Source organism: Cordyceps fumosorosea (genome assembly GCF_001636725.1).
Source record: "Cordyceps fumosorosea ARSEF 2679 chromosome Unknown scaffold_8, whole genome shotgun sequence".
NCBI classification, from domain to species: Eukaryota; Fungi; Ascomycota; class Sordariomycetes; order Hypocreales; family Cordycipitaceae; genus Cordyceps; species Cordyceps fumosorosea.
The window spans coordinates 437,820-463,892 of NW_017387308.1; the positions used below are offsets into that span (position 1 = coordinate 437,820).

Below are 26,073 nucleotides of genomic sequence, written 5' to 3' on the forward strand. Positions count from 1 at the left end.
TGGCTGTGGCAGTGGGGCTTGGACTTTTCTTTACGTGGACAATATCAACTCATCAGCCTATTTGCATCTTTATCCATCGCATCTTTTCCGATAGTTTTTTACTTGGGCTTTCACGGTCAAAACGACAATATCTTTACCGAACCCAAATCGCCTGAGGCCCCTTCTTCATCGCCAGGACCCGTTTCTTTGACTCACTTGTCACGGACGAGATGAGCCGAGATCTGTCCTCAGACATCTCGTTTCTATATCTGGCACCTCCCTGAGACAGCCGCTTCTGGTCTAGACCAGAGGAGCCGCAGCGCGTCAACTCTCCCTTGAGATAGGGATGATTTCCTTTTTTTTTCACACCGACATTGATCTTGGCTCATTAGGATGAGCTCTCAACCCTCGCAAGCAAGCCCTGTTCTATCAAGCATGCGGATACGACAAAGGAACTCCCTGGACACGATCAGGCCCATTTCAAAATCTTGACTCTCTGCAATACAACTGCTCTCGCTTCCCCGCCTACTATCAGGACCGGAGAATGCGGGCAGTAGTGGCAGGATTGGTAGGTGCCGTAGAACACCATTGAACCAGCGGACCCTTGCTGCGTTTTTAGCCGCCGCCCTGAACAAACGGACGACCGCCGTTCCCATCCGATACGTACTCTACGGCGTCAATACTGCGTTATTAGCAGAGGTCCATAGCAAGAAAAACCAACTCCAAGATTTATTCCCTTGCTTTTAGCTATATGCAACAATGCAAAAACGATCGCTTTATGCACCCAAACTCCCCTACCCATGCTTATTCATGCCTCCGACTCCGGCTGCGCCGCCAGCGTCGCCTCGACGTCAATCCACGTCGTCTTGTTGATCTTTTCCTGCCCGTACTCGCTCTTGAAGTGGTACCCCCGCGCGCGGGGCCTCTCACCCGTGCCCTCCGGGAACTCGGCCTCGTACGCCGCCGCGAACCGCGCCGCCGCCTCGCCAAACGTGCCATCCTGCAGCGCCGCGCGCACGCCCTCAAAGAAGCGCCCCATCGCGTAGTGGTTGTGCACCTGCAGCAGCGTCCAGCCCAGCATCTCCTTGGCGTTGAGCAGGTGCCGCAGGTACGCGCGGTGGTGCGCCGCGCACGCGTAGCACGCGCAGCCGGGGCTCAGCGGCTCCAGCGAGGTGGCGTGCTCCTCGGACCACATGTTGACGCCCAGCGGCCGCGGCGTGGTGTCTGCAGGTGGAGGGGGAAAGGTGAAGGTGAAGGCGACGCCGGAGTCGGAGACGGCGTTGATGAACGGCAGCACGCAGAGGTCGACGCCGAGGGCGACCTGCCGGAGTACGTCATGCGGCGTCTTGGGGGGCTCGAGGGACAACCGGGGCAGCGGGCGCAGCGGCGCGTAGTTGGGGATGAGGTCAGCGAGCAGCTTCGTGTCGTAGACGGCCAGGCCGGAGAGCGAGCCGACGAGGTCCTCGGCGAGGTGCTGCAGGTACGACCACTGCAGTGGGTATTCGACGGCCAGCACCGGCGCGAACACGGCGCTGGGCCGCGGTGAGGTGCCGGGTGAATGCTGCGTGGCCTCGAGGAACTGGTCCACCCAGTCTTCGGTCCGCTCCACCATGCGGACGAGCTTCTTGGACGGCGGCGAGGCGCTCGTGTGCAGCAGGTCGGCCAGGGGCACGACGACGTCGGGGGCGAGCAGCGCGGCGGCCTCGGCGTACTCGGGCACGGTCAGGCTGCGGAAGCCCGTGGAGGTGAAGAGCGTGACCGACTTGGCGGTGTTGCCCGTCGGCGTGGTGACGGACTGGCTGCGGCGGGCGGCCATGATGGTGGCGCTGTCCAGCGGTAGCCCGGTGAAGCTGTGTAGCCGGTCCTCCCTGGTGGTCACGGGCGTCTTGTATATGGGGGGCTGCTTCTTCTCAATGACTGCGTCACCTCGTAGGTTAGCGGATGCGGTTGATGGGCAGGGAAGGGGAGGGGGAAGTGAGCATTACAATCTTCTAGCGCCATGTATACGGGTCCCGGCGGCAGGTATCTGGTCATGTTGTCTGGGGTGAGGTGCGGCACGGCGCCGCGGCTGGCGACGGAGGTGTAGTTGGGCGTATCGATGGCGGCGCGTCCAGGGAGGGCCAGCCGGCCGAGTCGGGCGGCGGTGCCTGGGACGGCGGCTGAGGAGGTGAAGAGCGCGCGGGAGGCGGCCATTTCTACACCCTCAGTTTGGCTAGCATCCGCAGGGATCATTATTTATTGGTAGGCTGGCTGTGGATGGGGATCTGGGTGGACGAGGTCAGCTTGGCGAGGGAAAGCGGCATCTCGAATTTTCTCCCAACCTCAGTGGGTGGGGCGCCTTTTCTACCCTGAAGTACTGTCTGTATCTGGCGAAGCAGAAGGAAACAAGTTATTACTTAGATGGGCGGGTTTGATATTGCGATTGAACCAACACAATAAATAAAGAACAAGTACCATTTCAATAACTGATTTGACCAAGGAAGGAGTCTCATGCACATCACTGCTAAATGCCGCCCCCAGACGCAACGCGCCGTGACGCACCCTACAACCGACGTCCATTGACAAGCCCTCACAACAAGAACACGTTCTCTCATTACCTGGCTGTTGAATCTGTAAAGACAATCTTCTCAATCCTGGAATCTCATTGATCAGACGAATATTTTCGCTTCTTTGCGTTGGAGGGTTCAGCATTGTTGCCTCGACTGCCCTTCCTGACCACCGCGACCTCAAGTACGTAATTCAGGTAGTCAAGCGGCACCGGTGTGCGCTCCGGCAGCGCTGAATTTTGAAGGGGGCGTGTCTGGATACGAATGGTGCCACCCACAATCTCTTGTTCCGTGATTCCAGGTACGTTTTCGATCATCGTATCTCGAACACCCATCTCCAAGTTGACATCTTCCCGCCTCTGGATCGATGCCAAGAGGGTCGAGTGCCGCGTCAAGCTTACGATGACCACAAACGCTCCCCGTGGCGACCCTTTGATCTGAAACTCGATGCAATACACCGAATCTGGTAGCAGTGACATCTCCTTGACGGAGCTCAAGACGTCCGCGGATACTTCCGACGTGCCGAGATTCGTAAGCAGCCCTGTCCGACAGCCCAAGTATCCCATGACACTAGGCTTTGTTTCGCCTCGAGGAAGCGGATGCCCGCAAGCTTCATATATCGTGACAATCTTCATCTTTGACTCGGGGTACTCGATGCGAAGCTTAGGCCATGACGGGAACAAGGCGAAAGCATACGCCCACTGATATGAATATTCAGATCTGATAGTGATGGTTTCGTGTTCCATTAAGTCGCCCAGTAAAGCATGATCGCACGATTCCTTAGGTTGTTTTCGCTCTCCTTTCTCGCCCCGGTGGCCGCATTCGGTGTCTGAGTAGACATACTCAGGATCAAACTTTCTTCCTCCTTCGTCAAGTTGTTCACTCATATAAGTGTAGACAAGTCTATCATTGCATCTCTGGTAAGAGCCAAGGTCGTTCAAAATAACGGGTATGCCGATTCGCTTTATTGACGAGGGCCCTTCGCCAATAATGTCGCTCGAGTTCAAGAAGAGACAAGAAAAAGTGTAACTGGGATCGAACCAAGTACAGCCCGGATTGCACCTACCACCCAGCTTGAAGTCACAAGCCGGGACGACTGTCGAAAACGTGCCGGTAATTCGCAAGCCTTTGTTTGTCATGGAAAATGTATCAGAGTGGCTAGGTAGGCGGGTTATGTTTGAAGCGTTTGCAAAGAATTGAATCGAGGGCGCTAGGATTGGCGCGAACCTCTTGTTCGTCTGGTCTGAATTATCGGAGATTTAGTACACAGTTTGATTCGTCAGTCCATAGGTAGAATTCGAAGTATCTTACCAAAAGTCACGCTGGTATAGGGACGGCCCAATGTGCCTTTCCACCTCACTACCTCCCACGCAAATATAGAATCATCGTCATAAATTCGTACCAGCTCCTGTTGAAACCTAGCAAACGCCATTTCTCTTCCTTCGCCATACACCAGTGGTAGGCTGATACCAAAAAGGCCAAGAAGAGAATACGTCTCATCCTCTTCGATTGTCGTTTCACGCCTGGCAGCCCAAGATAGTCTTTTTGCTAGTGAGCAGGAGAAGGTGTCAGCGGGCTGAAAGTCAATCAACTGACGAGCCTCAATTCCGCATTTGCTTTCAATCACCCCCGCCCAGTTCTCACGCGTTCCAATTTGGTGCCAGTGACAATCAACAAATATTAAATAGCGTGGAGCAAGAAGTTCTTGTAGTGTCCAGCCTCGAGTAAACCACCTGGATTCAGCAAGACGCGGACCGATTACGTCTCGGTCATATTTGAGGCTTGGAGATGGTAAGCTGATGGTTGTTAAGGAGGAGCCGGGGGTTGATGAGAGTGGATTGTGAGTAGTCGTTGGTGAACCGGCCGATTGCAATGGTAGATTCGAGTTTCTCGGCGGTATATTGGGGTATTTTGCCAGGTCGGACCCCGTTACTTCATCGCCCACGTCTGCAAGGTAGGCGTAGCAGACAGCGGCAGCCCGGTACCAGCGAAACATGGCATTGATAGCTTCCTGCGTGTCGCCGGTATTGGTCTTATCGATGCAGCAAGTGTCCATCCATGCCCATTCCCAGCCATCCTTCCTCGCACGAGCACAAAAGTGAGCTAGCTTTGACCAGCCCTTTGGTTTAAGCCTCCCATGCTTGAGCGCCAGAAATGAATTCTTCATATCTTGGTAGACAACTTCCTTCACGCCTTCTGGTCCTTCCTCGAGCCAAATATGGGACAGCACAGCGTAGGGAGGGAGGGGTTCCCCGTTTTTTGTATGCTCGCCATGTTCGTACAGCTCGAGTGATTCTGTATGAATGAGCCTCATGATAGCGGGAGTCACCTGCTAGAGCGGGAAAGGTGTTGCTGTTGGTGTGTTTTATCGCACGATTAAATGAAATAAAAGAAGACTTTTGTTAGAAGCATAAATTGCCGCAACCCCCTATTTGCGGCTGATAGTGAGGCTGAAATTGAGACAACGAGACAACGCATGGCCGCGAGATATCAGTCAGCCTAACGGACAAGATTCACTGAAGCGAATCGGGTTTCTGTGTACCGAAAACTATGTAGAATCATTTAGATTTTACTCTCTAGCTTAATATATTCGCTAAATTATATAAAATCTTGTTAACCTTCGTAGGCCGTTGTGAAAATGCTGCCATGATTATGTGCGCGTAGCTCATGTGATTGCTCGTATATGCGGCCCCTTTTCAGCAGAAATCACCAGCTGTGCAAAATATCTCACAGCTCTATATTAAACTCTCGGAGTATATTGACTGTTTCTCTTGTGAATACATTCCGCTGGAAAGATGAGTGCTGAGAAACCGGCCAGTTTCGGTACCAACCGTCTTGACCCCCCTGTCATCGGCGTCGCCTCGTCCTCAGCCAGTGTGATCTTTGAATGGGTAGCCCTGGTCCCGCTCACAATATACCTCGCGCAGGCCGGGCTTTCGCATCGGCTGGTAGGTCGGACTGCGCTGGCAGGGCGCGTCGTGGCGAGCCTGTTCCCGCGTCTGGGCGTCCTGGACGGCATCGCCACCCTGCTGCGCCAAGGGCCCGACTACCTAGACCGCGCCTCGTCGGTGAGCGAGCTACATCGCACCGTGTGGCATGTCGACTTTGGCAGTATATTTCCTTGTGCCAACGGCGCTGCGAGTATGATCCTGACGAAGCATGCGATCCGTACCGCGGTCAAGATTCCCATCCGAATCAACTTGAGGGAGCTGCTCCCAGAATACGTTATCAAAGACGATATGGCAGCCGAAGACGAGGCCAGTACATTTCCTAGAGAGACCACGACGAACTCCAACAACAATGCAAATTCCAAGGGGTTCAGCCGCCCCCAGACGCTCTATATCCTCGATTGCACGATTGACGAGATTGGGAAGCCCGATGGCACGTCTAAAGCAGGCCGATTAATTCAGCGACATCTACAAGCCGCCACCGAAGCCGCAGTTTTACTGTCTCTTCTCGGTCTATGCGCTCCGATGATTCTGATGGGTCTGTACGGCACCACCATGGCGTTTCTCATAAGCGCCGCGTTTCGCGTCCTGCGGCTCACCATCCAAGTCACGCGCCCCGACGGCTACCTGCAGAGCAACGAGCCCAGCCAGAACCGGGCCTGCATGCTCGCCGCTGTCCACGAGAATGCGAGCACCTGGTACCTCTACGTCGGCGAGCGCGGCGTCGTCGACTGGCTCCTCAACAAGTCGCTCCTCGGCCGCGTCGACGCGTCGGCGCCGATCGCAGCGCTGTTGCGCGCGCTCGCGGCGCTGCAACTCGCCACGATGACGTATGTCGCGGCGCAGAAGGGCTGGGACGGCGTTGGTTTGCTGGTGCTGGTGCTTGCGGCCTGGCTGCTCGACGCCGTGGCGTACTCGGACGACCGCCTGGCGAAGCGGTGGCTGCGCGCGGAGGGTGTGGGCATCAGGGCGTTCGCGTGTGAGTTTAGCGGCCGCGTGCCCATGGTCGGCGCGGTGCTGGCGCTCCGGGAGGGCCGCGTGACGAGCTGGATGGACGGGATTCTGGCGCCTGCGACGCGTCGCGACCTGTGGCTGGAGAAGCTGATGCAGTCCTATGCTTCGACCCCGGGCAGCGAATCAAGTACGGCTTCTTCTTCGGTGGGCTCGAGTGCGAACCGAAACGTTTGTCCCTCGGTGACTCAAGTCACCCGGCAAAAGCTTGTCTGGGGACCGAAGGACGGCAAGGTGGCGGCGGACGCGGACAAGGAGGACCGACGATGGGTGGAAAGGAACTTCGCGCTGGTGCGCGCCGCAGTCGATGATATCAACAAACACATCAGACCGAGCGATGTGTAAGAAGAGCAAGTTACAAGACTCGGACTAGCTCCTCTCCTCTTGGGGGGGATCGAGCTGAAGCTTGCGAGGCTGTCGTCTATCAGCACGTGGGTGCAAGGTCTGTCGTCGGACACAACCGCCAACACAGCTTAGCTTCTCCCAATAGGGAGCTTCCGGTTCTTGTCCGCGGATGAAGAGAGCCAGTTGACGTCCCAAACCCTGGGCGCATCCGCGTTTCTAGTGTTGCATTGGTTGCTCCTGAACCCGACTCCCATCCTTGCCAGAGCTACTACGTGGACATGATGGCGCCATCTCTCGGGTTGCGACCTACTCATTCGATAAACCTCTACTCTCTTGGGTTATATTGACCAGAAGGCTTGGCTTCAATTATTTCGCGCTTCCGGTCAAAAGCCGGTCGCGGGAGGGCGGTGGCTACGGTGGCTTGCCCAGGTTTCCGTCCTGGGTGATATGTAGGAATGGTCGGAAAGTCGACAAAAAGAACGGGAATTCAACTCAGCTCGGTCGCGGAAATGGACAGACTAGCGAAATGAGGAGGACTGGTGAGATGTGGGTTAACGCACGCCACGATATGCGATGTCTGTCGCGGCGGTACTGTAATGCCGATTCATGCGTGACATGAAGCTCATGACTAGGTAGCTGTGTCGCGGGGTCATGAGTGGTTGTCCGATATGGTGTTTTAATTTCCTTGAAAGAGGTCATCTTGTTCATGACGGTTTTTGTTTTCCTTCTTCTACGACTATCTTCGCCTATTGTTTGGTGCTGGCTTGAATACTACATGATTGATAGCACAATATAGGCTGCGCAACGGCAAAAATACACCAAAAAGTAAAGATAATCTCTTCAAAGCCAGAACCCTGTTCCTTTCACAAACACCGCAACCCCACCAAATTCATTGCGCGCCAATGATGATCCAGCTTCGGCGCACGAGGCTTGGATCTCATCAACGAGAAGAGCGCCAAGGACGGCTATGGGGACGCTAAAGCAAGCATTCAGAATAACCTTCCATATAACCTTAGTGTTGTGCAGGTACTTTTGCGCACGATGGCCACCTAACCACCATACATTGTTTGCTCAAAAGTACCTGAGAGCATCGCCCTCAAGCCTCTTCTCGGTCCCGGCTCGCCCTGGTCTAGCCCAGCCCAGCCCCAGCTCAAGCCACAGTCACCCCCTCGTCCACCTGCTTCTTCTTCCTCCCACCAACATCACCACACCAAACCAGCCCGTAGTCCAGACAAACGGCCTTTGCCGATATCTTTCGCCTTCCGGGCTCGCTCAATGCAATCATCTCCACTCCCCCAGATACTCCAGCCCGCCGCCGCTAACTCGCAATGTCCGGCCAAATGGGTCGTGGCGCACACACGTGGTGGCTGTCTTGCTTGATGATGAACGGGCTCACCAGCTGAGAGCGGCCTTGCATATCCTTGTAGAGTCACTCGAACAAGACCGCGCAGCGCAGCCACTGCAGAAAAGACAAAATTTTACACCCACTCCACAGCTTTTGCTCTATCGGAGGACGACGCTATTTGGGAAAAGCATCCACAGGCCAAGACTTCTCGAACTGCCTTTGCCTGTCAACGTGCTGATCTTTGCGACACCGAGCCTCCGGCGCGACATTCGATGGCGTTTCCTCGTTTCTAGTTAGCTTTATCCTAGCTTTCAAGCTCGCTAGTTCCGTACGGCACCCGGTTCAGGGCCGTGGAAAACCGCCAATCATCGCCGAGTCGGGTAGGCTTGCCAAGCATATAAACTGCGTTCGCCCTCCTCCTCTCAGCTCTTGCTTTCGAGCTGTGTCACCTTTGGTCCGAGCCTTAAGGAACCCAGTCTACATTCCCTTCGATTGAGAGCTTCTTTGACCACCATGCTTGTCAAGCTCAACACGGCTGCCGCCCTCGTCGCGGCCGCCACCATCGGCCAGGCCTCTGCGCAGACCTTCCAGCGCCTCGGCGGCTGCCCCGATCTCGGCTGTGTCCTGCCCCCGGACCAGAGCGACTTCCTTCCGGGCCAGCTGTTTGACCTCCGTGTTGAGGTCCACGCACCCGTCAACGGCTCCGAGGCCGCCCACAACGGCAAGCCTGACGAGAACTTCAAGGTCACCATCACCAAGGAGGGCGGCCAGCCCAAGGACTTTGCCCAGGCCTTCAAGATTTCCGAGCCCAAGCTCGAGAAGTGGCAGTTCAAGTGGTTTGAGGATCTCTACGCCGAGGACGCCAAAACTCCTTCCGTCGTAAACGTCGCCGCCAAGGCCTACCGCAGCATTGCCCTCTACGAGCCCGGCAGCTACAAGGTCGTCCTCGACTACTACAACGGCAACAAGACGACTGCCAACTGGATTGTCCGCGACATTTCCAAGGAGCGCAAGGCTAAGAATGTCATCTTTTTCATTGGTGATGGCATGACCACCAACATGGTACGTAGCAGGCAGTCAAAGCGCATCATCATGCAATTGCGCATGACTAACAGATGCATTAGATCACTGCCGCCCGTCTGCTGGGACACAAGAGCATCAACGGAAAGTACCAGTCCGTCCTCAAGATGGACCAGTTCCCCGTGCTTGGTCACCAGATGACGCACTCCCTCGACTCCTACATTACCGACTCTGCCAACTCTGCTTCTGCTCTCTACACCGGCCACAAGAGCACTGTCAATGCCATGGGGTACGAATCGCCCAGCCACTAGACTTGGACGAAGCTAACAAATCGCAGTGTACACGTCGACTCCTCCGCCGATGCCTTTGACGACCCCAAGGTTGAGACCATTGTCGAAATCTTCCAGCGTGTCTGGGTAAGTTTCACACATGCTAACGCAAAACAACATGTACTGACAGCCTCAGGGTGGTGCTTGGGGTGCCGTTTCTACCGCCTTCCTTGCCGATGCTACTCCCATTGCCCTCACCGGCCACACCCGCAAGCGCGCTGAGTATGGCGCTCTTATCGACCAGGCCCTCAACGGTGTCACCAACTGGACCTGGACCGCCAACAACGGCCCCGATGTTTTCTTCGGTGGCGGTGCTGAGCAGTTCTACCCCGGCAAGGGCTCCTACAAGGGCAAGGACTACTACCAGGAGTTTGCCAAGAAGGGCTACACCATCAGCCTGAACAACACGGCCCTCCAGACCGTCGACAAGACCAAGCGCGCGCTCGGTGTCTTCTGCCAGGGCGTTCTGCCCGTCTGGCTGGACCGCAACGTGTACAAGGACAACATCAAGAAGGTGACCAACGACCCCTTGGGCAAGAACAGCTCCGCCACCGACATCCCCGGCCTCAAGGAGATGACCGTCAAGGCCGTTGAGATTCTCGCCACTCGTGGCAAGGAGAAGGGTTTCTTCCTCATGTCGGAGGGTGCGTCCATTGACAAGCAGATGCACACGCTTGACTACGACCGTGCCCTGGGCGAGCTCCTGGAGATGGACGACGCTATCGCCGCCACTATCAAGAAGCTCGAGGAGCTTGGCATCCGCGACGAGACTCTTGTTCTTGTCTCCGCTGATCACGGCCACGGCTTCGAGTGAGTTATTCAGGTTCTTGTCAACAGTTACCATTACTAACCCAGTTGCAGTGTCTACGGTTCTGCCGATACCAAGTACCTGGCGGAGCAGCCTGACCAGCGTGGAAAGCGCCGCGCCATTGGCACCTACGAGAAGTCGGGTCTTTCGCAGTACCAAAAGGCCGACGGCGTGACCTACGGCACCGGAGCCAACTTCCCGACCAACTGGGAGCCCCGGTACGCCATTGCTGGTGGCGTCGCCGCGCACCCGGACATTCGCGAGAACTTCAAGGTCCACAAGAAGGGCCCCCGCAACCCGACGGTCAAGATTGGCGACGAGTACTACGCCAACCCGAGTGACAGCCCGGACGGCTTCGTCGTCAACGGCACTTTCCACACCGACGAGGCCGTCGGTGTCCACTCGCTGACCGACGTGCCCGTCTACGCCTGGGGTCCTTGCCAGGACCTCTTCGGAGGCACCTACGGCAACGTCGACGTCTTTTACAAGATTGCGACGTGTCTCGGTCTCGCGCGTCACCAGCCCGGCACGCCGCCCCGTCCGGCCGGCAATGGAACGAGCACCACCACGGCTCTTCCGGGGCACACTAACCCCCCTGCCTGTGCTATTCCCAAGCCCAGCCCGTAGAGGAGTGGTGGTTCACTCTCCATGAGGCGGGATTGACGAAGAATGTGGTTTTGGTGGTTTCTGCATGCCGAGATTTCATTCACATGTATATACATTGACGAAGAAAAGAATGCTTTGGGTGTATAATTAGGGGTTGAGGGGCGTAAACTGGGCTGTTTGAAGTAATAGACTGTGCTTTTCTGTATTGATGCAAAATGTGTCCCTCCATCTGCGACTTTTCTAAACACAACTTTTGTATAAAACACCTTTATGTATGCCCCGGTCCATGTTTGACTTCTTCCTTCTTTTCTGTTCACGCCTCGTCCTCCCTCGCCAGCGCTGCCAGTAGCCTCCGCAGCTCATCCTCGTCCAGCCCGGTCCCGTCCGGCTTCAGCGCCGCCGAGTGCACCCACCCCGGCGCCGCGCCACCCCGTCCGCGTACCACCGTCGCGACGTTGCCGTGCCGCACGCCTCCTCCCGCCACCACCTCCAACCCGCCCTTCCTCCTCGCCGCCTCGCACACCTCCCCCAGCTTCTGCACGTTCTCCGGCGCGCCTCCCCGCGCGCCTCCCGCCGTCAACACCCCCGCGAAGCCGCACCTCCCCAACACCTCCACTCCCCCTTGCAGATCCGCCAGTCCGTCAAACGCTCTGTGAAACACACACGCAAACGGCGCCGCGCCGGCCACCAGCGCCGCGCAGACCTGCTCCTCCACCGCGCGCCCGTCCCGCGTCAGCGCGCCGAAGACGAAGCCGTCCCCGCGGCGGGCGTCCATCGCGGGCTTCAGCTGGGCGATCGCGGCATGCATGGCGTCCACCTCGGCGGCGGTGTAGATGAAATCCGGGGTGCGGTCCGGGGGAGGAGGGGGGCCGCGGGGGCGGATCATGACGCGCACGGGGATGGGGAGGTCGGAGAGCGCGGAGAGCGCGGAGGCGGGGGGGGTGAGGCCGCCGAGGGGGTAGCTGCCGGGGTGGTTGAGCTCGATGCGCGAGGCGCCGAGGGAGGCGCTGAGGAGGGCGTCGGCGACGGAGAAGACGGCGACTTCGAGCGGCACGGGGGCCATTTTGAGGAAGAGAGAAAGAGAGCGTTGAGGAAGAGGGGGGGAAAGAGAATGGGGAGGTGGGGAGGATTCCTTTCCTCCTGGACTGCCTTTTTTTTTTTTGCTAGAGACGGAGAGAGAGAGAGAGAGAGAGAGAGAGAGAGAATGAGAGTTGAGGAGTGGGAAGAGAGGAGGAGGGGAAGAGACTCCCTTTCTTCTGAATTGCTCTTGTTTCTTCAAAGTGGTGCAGATGACGGTGGATGAATGAATGGATGGATGGCCGGAGGAAGAACCGTGTTGGTGGGATGGTGGGGGCGGGGTTGCCCAACCGGGAAGCATCGCGGGAACAGGCTGTGGGGGGTTGTATGAACACACCGAAGGCTTTTTAAAAGAAAACGACAACATAGACGGTGGAGCAGGGCCATTGGTATAATAGATACATCTTATTCTATCGACAGGTCATGTCACTACATCCGCGATCCTCTCTGGGTCTAAATGTACACCACCCCCCGCACTTTTGAATTATAGCCACACGCGCCAAAACCATGACTCTACCGTCCAAATATCCGAACCACATCTATGTAAAATAACATGGACATCATCAAAGCGGCTCTTTCGCCGTAGAGATACCAGTAGACAAGAGAGAACACAACAAAACAGTATGTACGGGATATCATAGCGCAGGTCAACGACAAAGAAATGTAAAGGACACACAGGTCACGAAAAAAAGAAAAAAAAAAGAAAAAAAGGAGAGTAAAAGGCACAGCCACGTTCAGCAGCATGTTATGCGCGAACAACTTCTTGGTGCACCATTCGCAGCACCCAATTAGCTTCTGCAGCCGTAGACAGCTGGAAACACCACTTCTTGATCTTACCGCCAGGGTTGCTCTTCGCAGGGACCATGCCAACCACGCCGTTGGCCCCCTGCACCTCTTCCCAGATGCCGCAGACGATTCCACGACTTCCCATTGCGGAAAAGCAACCACTGCCCAAGACTGCGTCGAGCAATACCTTGGGCTCTTCATCATCCTTCTTTGGTTGGGACTGCACCGTGATGCGCTTTTCCAGTCCGTGGTCGGCAAGGAGTGCTTGGTGCCAACCGGGAGGGGGTCTGCGGATCTTGAGAATGCAGTTGCCGCAGTCCTCCCATTTCGTAGACGAGACCAGGAGATGCAGTCGAATTCGAATGTTCTCAGCATCCATGGAGCCGCGGTGTCCAGGAGTGTTACCAGTGCTGACAGATGGCGAGCGAGGTGAAGCGCCGCTCGCCGAGGAGGAACCAGACGTGTACAAGCTATTTCGGCCGCTGCCGCCACGGCTCTGGCGGTCGATGGAGGAATGCTCGAGGCTGAACGCGGAATTCCCGGATTGAGTGAGCCGCTTAAGGAAGCTGGTTGCTGAGGGTGTTGATGAGTGCGCGGCGCTCTCTCCGTCCTGAGAGCGGGCTGCACTTCTCGGCGAGCTGCGGTAGCTATTCTTGCGACCGAACCAACTACGGCGCCGTCCAGCTCGGTCATCTTCTTCAGGCTCGTGCCTCTCTCCAAACCCTCTGAAGCGCGCCTCGTTCTCCAACTGGATGAATTTTTGATTGCTGAGGCGCGCTTGGTGGACTGCCATGTACAACGCAAAGCACTCAGGTGCGCTGTGGCATCTGAAGCGAAAGTTGCCACCGTTGCACTTCTCATATAGGCGCGAGTGCATTTGAACCGACGATCGTACTTCTAAATCCAAAGCTGTGCTTTGTCTGATAAGCACAAGCGGAGTGAGGTCAAGAGCGATCAGTGGCTGTTCGTCTAATTTGATGGACTTGCTCGGATCGCTATCGGTGCGGAAAGCATACGCCTCGACAAGACCAGCAGAGACAACAATAACACAGGGGTGGTTGCTGAGATCCTTCCACGCCCCTTTCTCAGACCATCGCGAGAGCGATGCCATAAAACGGGTAGTATTCTCTTGCTGTTCTGCAGTGCTGCGCGGAGGGTGAACTCCACAGGCCTGCGAAGCCGAATTGGACGGTGTAATACTATAATCTGACTGAGACAGTACGCTTTCGTGTTTTGGTTCCGCCTTTTGAGACTGGTGTGCTTCGTTAGGGATGCTCACACCAAGCTCAGTCTCTGGTATGTCCATGCTGTCGATGTCGTCGTCGTCTGAAGAGTCATCGTCCGACTGCTCCGGACTAGGGCTGCTTGATCCTCCAGACGAGGCGTCGGAAGGCAGGTATTCGTGTTTGAGAGGTGACGATCTACGCCGCTTAATTCTCTCAGTTGGCTCTGGCGGTGCAAGCAGATTCGGGTCCTTCTGCTGTTGTTCAGGCGTGGGCGGAAGTGTGCGGTGGGCTGGCGGCGGAGGAGCTTCATCATCTCGCCGTATTCTCGGAGGGGAGGCTTTCTTGATTTTGAGAGGCTGGGGGAGCAAGTCGTCCTCCTCGCGATAGCCTCTGTCGTCCCAGTCCTCGACATTATATGTTGGCTGAGTTGGAGTTTTGTCGTGGTCGCTTTCTGGCGTTGAAAGTGACTGAGCCTCGTCCCGACCGGCATCCGTTCTCTCTCTTTTGGGCGTTTGAGGGTCCTGAGGCGATTTGACAAGAGGAGACTGCGGCCTAGCAGCCAAAATATCAGCAGCCGGGATCGCACGGTCAGGTAATTCTGATACTGTAGGCACCCCGACTGGAATGTCGACAAATCTGTCAGGTTCATCATCACCGACAACGCTTGGCTCCGGTTCTCGTAGAGGGACTGGGTTGAGGGGAAGAAGATCTAGCCAGTCGAGTATTTGATCTTCGTCATCGGCCGTCAAGAACAGCAACTCATGCCAGGCGCGGCCGTCATAAACACCTCGGAGCATAATGGCCATGTCAAAATGGCTGTCGCCAGTTCTGGCAGAGCAAAGATGCATCTGAATTGGCGGGAATAGGAGGTACGATTTTCTGCCTTCTTTACCATCCCCTGGCTCACGAATAAGTAGATCGCCCGGTTGCTTTGGTTGAAGAGGGTTGTCACGGTAAACAAGCTCGACCCGGCACTGCAGACGCTGTCCATTGGAGTGGGCCAAAAATAGGGCAAATGTGTCTTTTGCATTGACTTGCAAATGGGGGTCGATGGCTGGAGGCGTGATGGCCCCCAAAGTTCTGATGTCTCGGCATCTTGTGACATCCGTATTGATCGCATCTTCGTCCTCAATCCGTGCCGTCTCTTCACGGTGGCGGCGTCGAGATTTCTCTTGCAGATTCTCAAAATCACGCAGGAGTTGACTAGTATCTTGGCTGTTGATAATGCTGTCGATACATTTGATGAGCTTTGTCATGTGCTTGATACGGACCAAAGGTCGCTTCAGCAAATAACCGACAGCAACTCTTTCTCCGTCTTCATTGATTATATCGCCGTGCTCGTTTCTTGGGAGCGCATCTAATAGTGAGTCTTCATCATCGGGCTTCCCTGAGGCGGGGGCGAGATTCACCACTAGATCTTGGAAGCCGAGTCTCCATGCGCTGAGGTAGCTGTTGTACATTGGCACAACGCCATGTGCCCAGTGAGCTAGGCGACGGATATCTTGAAGTGGTGCTTTTTTATGCGCATTCTTCAGTTTCTCGAGTGCGACACCCATGCCAACAACAGCCTTAGAAATTGCGTCAGCCTGGCTTCCTCCCCCAGTAGAAAAGAGTGTTGTAGCGTCACTATTGTTCACGACGTCGCCCAGGAGAACAGGAATGACACCATCGACCAAGGTCTTGAGCTCCCGGTTGTAAAGATTTTCATCGTCTTCAAATTCTTGCAACAGTTCGTTTTCGGAGAAACCCGCTGGCACACCTTGCTTCCGGCGGAGACTCGGTCGAGATCTATTCTTCATGCTCTGGGGAACAGCAGCTTGGTCTGGAAGCGAAAGGACCGACATAAGATCGGAATGGCTGGTGATTCGTCTTTTGGCCAAGCTGTGCTGCTTCTTGAGAGAAGCGTGGCTGGTCTTGGACATGATGGTTGACTCGGTCCCGGTAGATTGAGTGATCCGCGATGTAGCATCTGAGCCTGTGAGAGCCGAGCTTACAGCACTGGATCCGTCATCGGACATGATCGTTGACAATTCATGATGTCCCTTGGTGGGTGGAGGGTGTCGGGGAGCAACCATTCTGGGGATGTTTGCGTGGTGATCACTAGCAGTGGATTGTGTAAGTTGTGACTCTGTGTCCCTGCTAGACAAAGCAGATCCGTCGGTGTAGTCGTCGGTGTATTCTTGGTCATGCAGCTCATGTCGTTGGGGCTCTTCTGTTCTATAAGCCTTGCCAGGTCCGGCAAAGGCCGCAGACTCGCCGGAGAAGGCATTCTTGAACATGCCAAGGAAGCCTTCCTTGTTTCTGAGAGGCGAGGACGTGGCACGCTTTGCACGTGTTCTTTTAAGTTCCATCGAGCTGGACCCTTTTGTGTCGTCTTTTGCATGCTGCAGGTGTTCCTTGGGCTCCCTTTTTTCCTCCACCAACTCCGTTGCCGTTTCGTCAGTAACTGCCGAAGATATGTCTGATGTTTGTTCCGGTTGAGAGTGTCTCTTCGAGTGGCGCTTCTGCGCTCCCACGGTATGAGCCCGCCTTCGTCGAACGGTCTCAGTTCGTAGTGGAGTTTCGGAACCTTCAAGTGTACTAGTGACGTCGTCGGAGCTGACGGCGGATGATTTGCGAGGAGCTTCTTTTGGTGATGAAGAAGTTGCCACCTTTGATTCAGCAGTGTTTTGGGTAGTCACAGAATCCTCTGTTGCGGGATGCGTTTTGATGATTGGCGCGGGCGCTTCTTTGGGAGTCTCGATGAATGGATCGACAGTCGTGCTGAGCCACTTTTCAATGCTCGGGGGCTTATTTGGGGCTTGTGGTCTGGGTGGCTCATTCATGTCTTTCATGATCTTCTTCCCTTCCTCCACAACCTTCTTGAAGACATGAGGGACCCCCTTGAAGCTCGACTTGCGATCAACGTTGAGCTTCTTGGGCCGGTATCTGCCAGAGAGATCCAGCTCACTGAAAGCAGAGTGACCAAATGGGATGTCGCCGAGATTGTCGGCAAGAGTTTTTGCAGTGAGCTTCGAGTCCATGTCGGAATCGGGTCGCAGCGAGCTGCTAAGGTTGGATACATCATCACCAAGGTGCGACGACGTATCCGTTTCAGCCGCCGACGCAGAGAGATATGACCTCATGGCATCTCTTTGACCTCTCGCACGCCGTTTCGATGCTGTCTTGGTTGGTGTATCGTTGACGGACTCCTTCTTGTCAGTCGACATGCTCTTACTACGTCGACGGACAGGTTTCTTCGTGCCTTCTGACGACGGCGACGAGATGTCGCTCGCTTCTATGCTTAGAGCGGATCGTGATGAGGCTGCAATGCTCTTGCTTCGTCGACCTGTTGGTGGACGGTAGGTTTGACCAGGGAAAGAAATATTGGAGCCAGTAGTGGTGGGACGAACGCGAATTCCGTCATCTCGAACGACGGAAGAATCATTCGAACCACTCACACGAATGCCGTCATCGTCACCGAACTGCTTGTATTTGGGCTTTAAGCGGGCTGTCGAGCGGCTAGCCGCGCTTCCAACCTGAGAACCAGATTCGTACTCGTCTGGCATCTCAATTTTGGCAGCCCAAGCTTTAATCTTGCTGGAAACGGGGGGATTTGGAGTAGGGTGCAGAACAAAGGCTTTCGATATTTGCGGTGTGGTTTCTTTGGAAGATGAAGGCGTCACCTTTCGGGGAGGAGATTTCTTGGGTTTTTGGCGCATCCAATTAGAGTCGCTTACTACACGCTTCTTAGGCGGCGAAAGCGATCTGGCGTCGTCTTCTGCGGCATCGTCTCGGCCAGACGAACCGGGGTTGTCATCGTGGTTTGGTCTATTGGGTACAAATTTGGGCGCAGGTGGGTTCGATCTCTGACGCATCTTGATTCGCACGCGGTCCTCTTCGGTAACACTCTCCAGATCCTCGCCATCAAAAGCTACGTCGTCAGGCTCGGTGGCTGCATAGTTTGGGTTGGAGGTGGCCATTGTGGTACCGTGTTTGCGTTGCCAATGGTGCACCCGTTCGCGCACGCCGCTAGGCTGTTGCAGCTTGCGGACGGAGCTCTGCCTCATTTCTAGGCGCATATTGGCACGCAGCTCAGCCTTGACGGCGTCGACGCTCTGACGCCGCTTTCGATCAGCCGCGACGCGGGCGGCGCTTTGTCTGCCATGGAAGAAGTCGGTTAGAAGTGTAGGCTCCGGTTTCTTGGAGTCGTTGCGCCTGCCAGCCTGAGCGGCGGCAGGAGCGGAATGGGGCGCATCTCCGGGGCTGGCTCTAATTTTTGCTCGAGGAGTCTCAGGTGATGTGCGATTGCGAGGTTTGCGGGGAGTCGTTGGAGGGGGCGGTCGCTCAGGTTCGCTCGGGGACGATTCAGACGGCATTGTTCCCTAGAGGCGGCGGTAGAGTTAGCATAATGGCGGCGTAGCGTAAGGCAATGCGCTCTAAAACCGGAATCTATGGGAAGGACAAGCGACGATGAAGAAGAGGAGAAAGAAGGAAAAAGGGTCAAGGGCGTACTTTGAAGAGGAGGCGGCCGCATACTTGTGTATCCCGCGAGCAGAAGTCACACGCTGTGTTACCTCGACATGGCCAGGGCAGAGGACTCCAGATGGTAGAGGCGTCTCTTTGTTGGTGCGGCAAAGGCGACAGGGCCTAAAATACGGCGACAAAGACGGGGAGGCCCAATTCGCGAGAATGTAGGTGAAATGGAGGCTCGGGCCGCAATATGCGTCGACAATGTCGGGCGGTGAATGCCGGGTCGCGAAGTCGATGGGTTGCAGCTATTTACAAACGGAGCCGTGTATGTAGGCGGGTGGGTAATGAATGCATGTAAGTGCAAGGTTTGGTTCGGCCAAGCGATACGGATTGGGAGAAAATATTGATTCTGTCGTGGTCGGATATGTACAAGAGAATGGCGAAGAGATAAGAATATCTAGGTGAGGGAGGAGGAAAGGAGGAGGAGGAGGAGGGCGATGAGGAGTGGTGAGCAGGACGCAGCGCAGGACGGAGGATGCAGAGTCCGTCCGTCCAGACGCCAGGTGATGCAGCGATGCGACGAAAGCTTGTCGTCGGAGCTTTAGCAGGGTACTTTTGTTTCCTAATAGATTGTGAGGGACGATAGGTACCCCTCTAGCAGGCTAGCAGCTTGATGGCAAGGTTGAGGCGCTGGGTGCCGCAGTAACCAACGGGGCTGGCGGGTGGGGGGGGAGCTGGGTAAACAATGGGAGGGAGGGGGCCTTGCAAGTTGGGTTTGGGCACAGCTAAGCAGGGAAGCAAGGAAACTAACTTACGAGATGTTTTAGTGGCTCTTGTTATTAGCGGCTTGATTCGTGGCTTGGGGTGGCTTTGTCTCGTCTTATCTGTGTCAGTTATAGCAGTCTTGGCCAGTTAATATGTCGATTACAGCGAGCTTTGTCGCCCATAAAACTGTTCCTTGGTGCTCAAAACACTTAAACTACCATCCCCACTTGGTAGCACCGCCGGCAGCCGGTCTTCCTGATGAACCTTCTTAGCAGGTACACTTTACACCAAGGATACGCCCACGAGGTACCTTGACTCGTCTTCTGCGACTCCGCCATCGCCTTGTTTTGATCCAGTCTCTCTCTGTGCCTTGTTATTATTACCTTATTATGTACCATTTACCTTCCGTTTGCTTGCTCGCATCATCATCGTCGTCGCCGTCAACACAATAATCATCATCCATCCTCTCGGCCGCTAGGCACAAGCCCTCCCCGCCCTTCTGCCGATGCACGCATGTTCTACATGGCAGTATTTCATGCACCTCGTTCTTGCTTCTCATCCCGACTGCACCACTCCAACGCCACCACACCTCCCGTCTCGTCCCGCCGCCATTCGACGCCTTGCGCCTTTCAAAGCTGCATCTATCCGTACATATCTAGGGATACGCATGCCCCAAATCCAAACGGCTTCATACAGTAGTTACAAGACAGCGTCGCAGCATGTCTCGCATTTCCACGTCACCATGCCCCAAGCTCCCTGCAGGAAGTGCAATATGCCAATCAAGACACGATGTGTGCGCCCAGCCAAACAGCAACGAACAAGGAATGCGCAATACTGCCACCACGCAGAAAGGCCGCAAGACTCAAACCGCGATGCGACACTCTCCCCTGATAGGTAGCTCCAGAAACTGATGGTCCAGCTCTGCTAGCCCAGTGGCTGAGTTCGACTAGTACGGGCAGATGGGCAGATGACCGTCACACGGGCTCGCACATTCTGTCATGTGTGCCACCATCTCGGCTGCATCTTGTAAAACGGCTGTCAGCCACACATACCTAGTCTGTTCTATCCTGGGCCGTCGATCGACTTGACACGGCTCGTTCAATTGTTTCATTGAGCCGCCATCATTCACTTGCACGACTTGAACCATAAGTCACGATCTAAGTCATGAGGGATATCGTTCTAACTCATTATTGCGATCAAGTACCGTTTATACCTTGAACGCCTCATTTGAAATCAGCAATGCCGTAAAAGCCACCCATCTAACATCCCCTAGTCCAGCATGGTATCTTGACAGTGCCGTTGCCCAGCTCACCCTCGGGCTGCGTAACGTTGCTGATCTGAGGTAAGCTAAAGGCAGACACTTCCCTCAAGCTGTCAATTCGGCCGAGCAGCTTCTCCAAGATGCGGAATGACGCTGCAGGCGTGAACTCGGGGCCCTCGTGCCCAGCCAGCTGGGACACCACAAACGAGAGGCCGCGCTCTTGATGCGTGGTACCCATGACGCCGTACCCGGCCGGGAGCTCGTACCCGTAAAATTCGGCGTTATAGTCGTCGTCTCCCATCCTGTCCGGGTCGAAGCCGTACGCGGGTACGTAAAAGGGATCGCTTGGCGCCTGCTGAAAGCCAAGCTTCCCGCCCCACGTCATGTTCTGGATGCCCAGGAGGATGCCGTTCATTGACAGGATATAGTCGTTGGTGCCCGCAGCGACGATGACGTTGCCGGTCCGGTCGATGACCTGCGGTAGCGCGTGTACGCCCGCCGGATCCGACTGGTCCTCAACGCCCTCCGGGAACACCTGGCTGCACTCGTGCCACGCGACATACGGGCCGACGTGGATCGCGGCCTGCACGTCCTGCCTGGCGAACCACGCGTCGTTTCCCGACAGCGGCTCGTTACGCCTCGGGCATCTATCCACGATGTTATATATGTTGAAGCACGGATTCTTCTTGACCGCCTCCATGTTCACTTTGTCAAAGATGCCGGCACAGTCGCTCTCGTTGTCAGCATGCGACAGCGGGCTTGGCATCGGACCCCGGGGCGGGTACACAAAGTACTCCCTCCGAAAGTCCTCGAAGCCGCACTTGGCGTCGAGCGCGCGCAGCTGCTCAAACACGGGCTGGTCGAGGGGCATGAGGTCGTAGTGCATGTCGAGGAACGGGAAGGCGACGGGGGCGGACTGCAGCGCCTCGCCCCACGAGATGCCGTTGTAGACGAGCAGCCCGGCCATGTCGTAGTACGTGGCGTCGGCCCGGTCGAGCATGGCCTGCGCGAGGTACGGCCCGTACATGCCGGCGTACGACTCGCCGGTAATGTACACCTTCCACCCGTCCATGCTAAACGTGCGGGCAAAGTTCTTCCAAAAGCCGATGAACTGCGCGGCGATGTCCTCCTCATTGTGGATGACCTCGTGGCCCTTGGTGAAGCCGACGCCGACGGGCTGCTCGAGCCAGACGACGTTGGTGAGCATGTGGAAGCTGAAGGGGTTGCGCTGCGGCGTGGCCATGCCCTCGCCCCAGGCTATCGGGCCGTTCTCCTCGAGGAAGCCGAGCAGCGAGGAGCATCCGGGCTGTGTTTTTGCCAAAATCTCGTCAGCATGGGCGAATCCAGCGATATGGCCGACTTGATATTGAACTTACACCGCCGTTGAGCCATATCACAATCTCCTTGTTCTCGGCAAATTCCTTCGTCGCGGTGGGAAAGTACCAGAAGAAGAGCTCGCTCGTCTCGTTGGCGCTATCCGAGATGGGCAGATTCCCGGCGTAGGACTCGCCGACGTTCCAGTCGATCAGCGGTAACGTGCTACCGTCGACGTAGAATCCTGCTCAGGGTGGTCCCCGTGTAAGCAATTCTGGATGGGTTGGGCCGGCGATGGCGATTCCCACGGGTTGAGACTCACTCTCGGTGTCGTTGTTGCGGAAGCGCGGCGGAGGAACGTCGTCGATATGTTTCTGCTTTCTAGCCTCCGTCATATACCGCCGGCTCATCTGGTGCGTCGTCGTTTGGGACTCGGGCATGTGTCGTCGGAGGAAGCCCGAGCCCGAGCCGGCACTGACAAGGCCGGCGAGGCCAAACAGGCCGGCGAGGATGATTTTGTTCTTCATTTTCCTTCTCATCCAGTTTCCTTTCAGAGACCGATGAAAGATGGTAAGAGATTTTCGAGGAAACATTTACATCTCAGCTCGAGTTCCCTTTGGGAAGGCAGGCGAGTCGGCCTTGACTCTACTACATATACGACTCATCAAAGGGGGCGCCCGACAAATTTGTTGCCACACATCAACCCGGGCCTGTAGCAAAGACGCAGCCGTAATAAAGCTCAATAGGGCTCCCCCCTCTACCGGCCTTGGACAAGCGGCGATGTCGAGCGGCGTCTAGGGCATGCCACCCAACCCACCTTCTCCGTATTTTTTGTTGTTTATCTAAAGACATTTTCAGCCACGAAACCAACATGGTGAGCCATAACCAATTGGATAGATGCCTTGATGCTCCACCACGCCTGGTTGTCGAGATGAGAACAAAGGGTTCTCGGGTTGCGCTCGGTGTAGCCGTGTAACAGACAACGGTGAAGGGGCCCGCTGCCAAGGGGGCGATCCTCTGATATAACGTGGTAAACTTGTCACGAGAAAGGTGGCGCTGCCTTCCCCAAGATAGGGAATCCCGAGTTTGGGATAGCGCTTCGTCGAGTGTGGCGGCGGCTTCATCAATAGAGAAGAACCACAGTTTCCTCAATACCGCCCGGCGAGCTAGAAGCGTAGCGTCGCGACTAGCCAACCCGCCGCCGGGTTTCTGTGGCTGAGAGGCGATCGACATGACTGAACGGTTGACGTGAGCGAGATGAGCAAGCTTTGAAGTATGTGTGGTTGGTATCCTACGTATAGTCAGTTGCCTGCGCATCTTGTCGTTGGGTGAGCGGAAGTTGGGGCTGCTCGAGGCTCAACCATGCCAACTGCCATACGTTTCATACATCTGGAAAAATAAGTGTAACAGATCGTGAACAGATGGAGAAGACACTTGGCATCGTCTTGGCATAATTATAGACCTCAAGCTAATAAGGTAGGACGAGCTTCAGGCTGAGAAAGCATCAACCCCTCATGATAAATGGCCTACCAGCGACATCACCTAGCCTTCAAAAATAAAAAAAAGGAAAAGAGAGTAGAGAATTAGCTTCACACATTTTATGTATTTATCGCAAGCGAGAAAGTAGCGCTGTTTTGGCGCACGCATGTGGTCACCAACTTACTACAGGGTAGGCCATGGTTAGAAAATTCAAAGCAACGATCAACATGGTGGTATCTGACATGACTATTTATATCGCGTAGCATACATGCTTGGACAACGCCAACCTATCTAGTTCACCAAGTCTTGGGTCCAAACGTCTCCCCATCCGCCAGAGGCCTGATGATGGCCGTATCCTGGACGTCCATGGTGTTGAGCGCGCCGACCGACCCCCACCAGGGCGTCATCTCGGTGCCCGTCAGGCCGAGCGCCAGGAAGATGAGGATGGTGCTCAGCGCGAGGCCGACGTCGAGCCCGGCCGAGGTGACGTAGTTGAACTGCATCCACCAGCCGCGGTACTTGTTGCGGATGTACTTGTTGAAGAGGAAGCCGACCCACGCCCAGGACAGGTAGTTGAGCGCCGTCGCCGGCGGGATCATGCCGCTGCCGCCAAAGATGATTGGCCAGTTGACGTAGCTTACCGCCGAGCGCGGGTTGCGCCGGAGCACCGCCCACGTGAGCACCGGGCAGACGGCGCCGACCAGGAAGAACCAGAGCATCGGGGAGTACAGCGCGCCGGGGCCGAACATGCGCTGCGCCCCGATGACGCCCCAGATGACCGACGCGTTGAAGTAGACCTTGGCGCCGGGGCAGGTGAAGTGGTCCGGCTGGTCGCGCTCGCAGATGCCCTCGATCGCGCCCAGCGCCCAGTTCAGCACCGCCACCTGCACCACGGAGGACCAGACGACCGCGACGGTCTGGCCCAGGAAGACGGTGCGCGGGGGCACCTTCATGTAGACGGCCATCTTCATGTCGCTGACGAAGGCGAGCCCCTGGTAGAGCGCGTTGTAGCCGTAGGCCTTGAAGAGCATGTTGGCGACGGGCCGGCCCTGCAGCATGTAGCTGGCGAGGAACTCGGTGAGCACGTTGAGGCCGAGCTGCACGTTGGTGGCGCCCTGGATGATGCCGGTGGGCAGGATGAAGAGCCAGGCGAGGACCATGGCGACGATGTACGCCCAGGCGGGCATGTTGGTCGCGTAGCCGAGGACCGTCCCCAAGCCCATGCCGAAGATGGCGAGGAAGAGCACGGCGTACCACCAAAAGGGCACGGGGTCGTACTTGGAGTACAGCCGGGTGTGGACGTCGTCGTCGTCGTCGTGCTTGCCGACGGCGGTGAGGCGCTGCCAAATCTCCTTGCCGTGGTTGAGGATGGTGTGGACGACGAGCGCGGAGATGGCGGCAAAGGAGACGCCGTAGGCCATGGTGAAGGTGGCGGACAGGAACAGTGGCGAGTAGGCCTTGTACTTTTCCATGTCCAGCTCAAAGTTGGGCGTCAGGACGCGGCTTACGTTGTACACCTGCGCCATGTTGTCGTAGCTCTCCGAGTCGCTGATCGGCAGGTACAAGTTGTAAAACGTGTTGGTATAATGAATGCCAATGTTGGCAATCATCATGAAGACGACCACTCCCACGGTGGTGTTGGCGATGGCGTGCCAGGGAAAGATGAGCGGCGAGGTCGTGTAGCCGCTGACCTGGGTCCAGTCAAACGTGATGGGGATCAGGGAGATTCCCGTCCAGCCGCCGAACAGCTGGTTGACGACGGGGCTCTGCGGGCGGATCCAGGTGGCAAAGGCGAAGACGCTGAGGAAGGGGGCGATGAAGCCGGGGAACCAGTACCAGACGAAGGAGCCGGCGCAGACGTAGGCGAACCAGCGGTAGCGGCCGACGGACCAGCCGTTGGTGCGGGCCGGGTCGGAGGGCGAGTGGTCGTGCAGGGCGTAGAAGAGGGAGGTGTTGATGAGGTTGGTCGGCCAGATCATGGCGGCGGGCTCGATGAGGTAGCGGCGGAAGAGGCCGGCCATGCCGAAGCCGCACATGGAGATGGTGAATGTGAGGAGGAGCTGAAAGCCCCCTGTTGTTTCTCGCCGGGTCAGACCTTGCCTTGATTGGCAGCACAGTGACGGGCAGGGAACTTACACCCGAAATCCTGCTTGTAAAACTGCTTCATGGCGAGGATGATGTCGGTGCTGTACGCCGAGCCGCCGCCGAAGCTGACGTTGGCCATGATGACCACCAGCGCGTGCTCCTTCTTGTTCCATGGCCCCGGGTTCAGGTTAAACTTCAACCCCAGCAGGGAATACTGCCGGTTCGGCATCGCCCACGCCCAGGCGAGGCCGACCGGGTGGCACAGCAGCTGGGCTACGTAGGTGGTGATGATGATGGACGGCGCGCGCATGCTGAAGAGCATGTTGAGCCCGGAGCCGATGGTAGTAAACAGCATGCCGATGACCCAGGCGCGGATGGTGTTGGCCGGGACGTCCTCGTCGTAGTTGCGGACGGCGGCGCGGACCTCTGGGTACGGCGAGTCCTCGAGGACGTGGGCGGCGGTGGCGACGGCCGTCTTGGAGTCGGCGGCGGCCAGCGCGTCGGCGACGTCGTCGAGGAAGTCGTCGGGGAGGTTGGGGTCGTGCAGGTGGTGCTGCTGGACGGAGCGAAGCTGGGCCTGGGCCTCGAGCTGGGAGATGTCGCCAACGCCGTGGCTTGCGGCGCTGATGCCGTCGTCACTGGAACTCTTCTCCTTCATGGCTGCGATGGACTTGTCTCTGCTGCTTCTGCT

At 56.4% G+C, this 26,073-nt stretch overlaps 8 protein-coding genes across 8 annotated transcripts; 2 read left to right on the top strand and 6 right to left on the bottom strand.

Moving 5' to 3' along the window:
• Nucleotides 1-787: 787 nt before the first annotated feature.
• On the bottom strand, nt 788-2,172 carry ISF_03984 (tRNA-guanine transglycosylase family protein; the record flags this gene model as incomplete). Its single annotated transcript, XM_018847590.1, has 2 exons — nt 788-1,896; nt 1,965-2,172. 2 exons carry the CDS (start codon nt 2,170-2,172, stop codon nt 788-790), a joined length of 1,317 nt encoding a protein of 438 aa, XP_018705170.1.
• A 448-nt stretch (nt 2,173-2,620) lies between these two features.
• On the bottom strand, nt 2,621-3,091 carry ISF_03985 (hypothetical protein; the record flags this gene model as incomplete). The annotated part of the gene is made up of 1 exon (XM_018847591.1): nt 2,621-3,091. The coding sequence occupies one exon, from the start codon at nt 3,089-3,091 to the stop codon at nt 2,621-2,623; it is 471 nt and encodes a 156-aa protein (XP_018705171.1).
• Nucleotides 3,092-5,320: 2,229 nt separating this feature from the next.
• On the top strand, nt 5,321-6,829 carry ISF_03986 (hypothetical protein; the record flags this gene model as incomplete). Its single annotated transcript, XM_018847592.1, has 1 exon — nt 5,321-6,829. One exon carries the CDS (start codon nt 5,321-5,323, stop codon nt 6,827-6,829), a length of 1,509 nt encoding a protein of 502 aa, XP_018705172.1.
• A 1,858-nt stretch (nt 6,830-8,687) lies between these two features.
• On the top strand, nt 8,688-10,958 carry ISF_03987 (Alkaline phosphatase-like, alpha/beta/alpha; the record flags this gene model as incomplete). The annotated part of the gene is made up of 5 exons (XM_018847593.1): nt 8,688-9,236; nt 9,299-9,483; nt 9,532-9,610; nt 9,660-10,333; nt 10,385-10,958. 5 exons carry the CDS (start codon nt 8,688-8,690, stop codon nt 10,956-10,958), a joined length of 2,061 nt encoding a protein of 686 aa, XP_018705173.1.
• Nucleotides 10,959-11,250: 292 nt separating this feature from the next.
• On the bottom strand, nt 11,251-12,000 carry ISF_03988 (Copper homeostasis CutC domain protein; the record flags this gene model as incomplete). The annotated part of the gene is made up of 1 exon (XM_018847594.1): nt 11,251-12,000. The coding sequence occupies one exon, from the start codon at nt 11,998-12,000 to the stop codon at nt 11,251-11,253; it is 750 nt and encodes a 249-aa protein (XP_018705174.1).
• A 759-nt stretch (nt 12,001-12,759) lies between these two features.
• On the bottom strand, nt 12,760-18,384 carry ISF_03989 (hypothetical protein; the record flags this gene model as incomplete). The annotated part of the gene is made up of 1 exon (XM_018847595.1): nt 12,760-18,384. One exon carries the CDS (start codon nt 18,382-18,384, stop codon nt 12,760-12,762), a length of 5,625 nt encoding a protein of 1,874 aa, XP_018705175.1.
• Nucleotides 18,385-20,502: 2,118 nt separating this feature from the next.
• On the bottom strand, nt 20,503-22,345 carry ISF_03990 (Peptidase S10, serine carboxypeptidase; the record flags this gene model as incomplete). The annotated part of the gene is made up of 3 exons (XM_018847596.1): nt 20,503-21,810; nt 21,881-22,062; nt 22,141-22,345. The coding sequence occupies 3 exons, from the start codon at nt 22,343-22,345 to the stop codon at nt 20,503-20,505; spliced, it is 1,695 nt and encodes a 564-aa protein (XP_018705176.1).
• Nucleotides 22,346-23,593: 1,248 nt separating this feature from the next.
• Nucleotides 23,594-26,040, bottom strand: ISF_03991 (small oligopeptide transporter, OPT family; the record flags this gene model as incomplete). The annotated part of the gene is made up of 2 exons (XM_018847597.1): nt 23,594-25,392; nt 25,434-26,040. The coding sequence occupies 2 exons, from the start codon at nt 26,038-26,040 to the stop codon at nt 23,594-23,596; spliced, it is 2,406 nt and encodes an 801-aa protein (XP_018705177.1).
• Nucleotides 26,041-26,073: the final 33 nt, after the last annotated feature.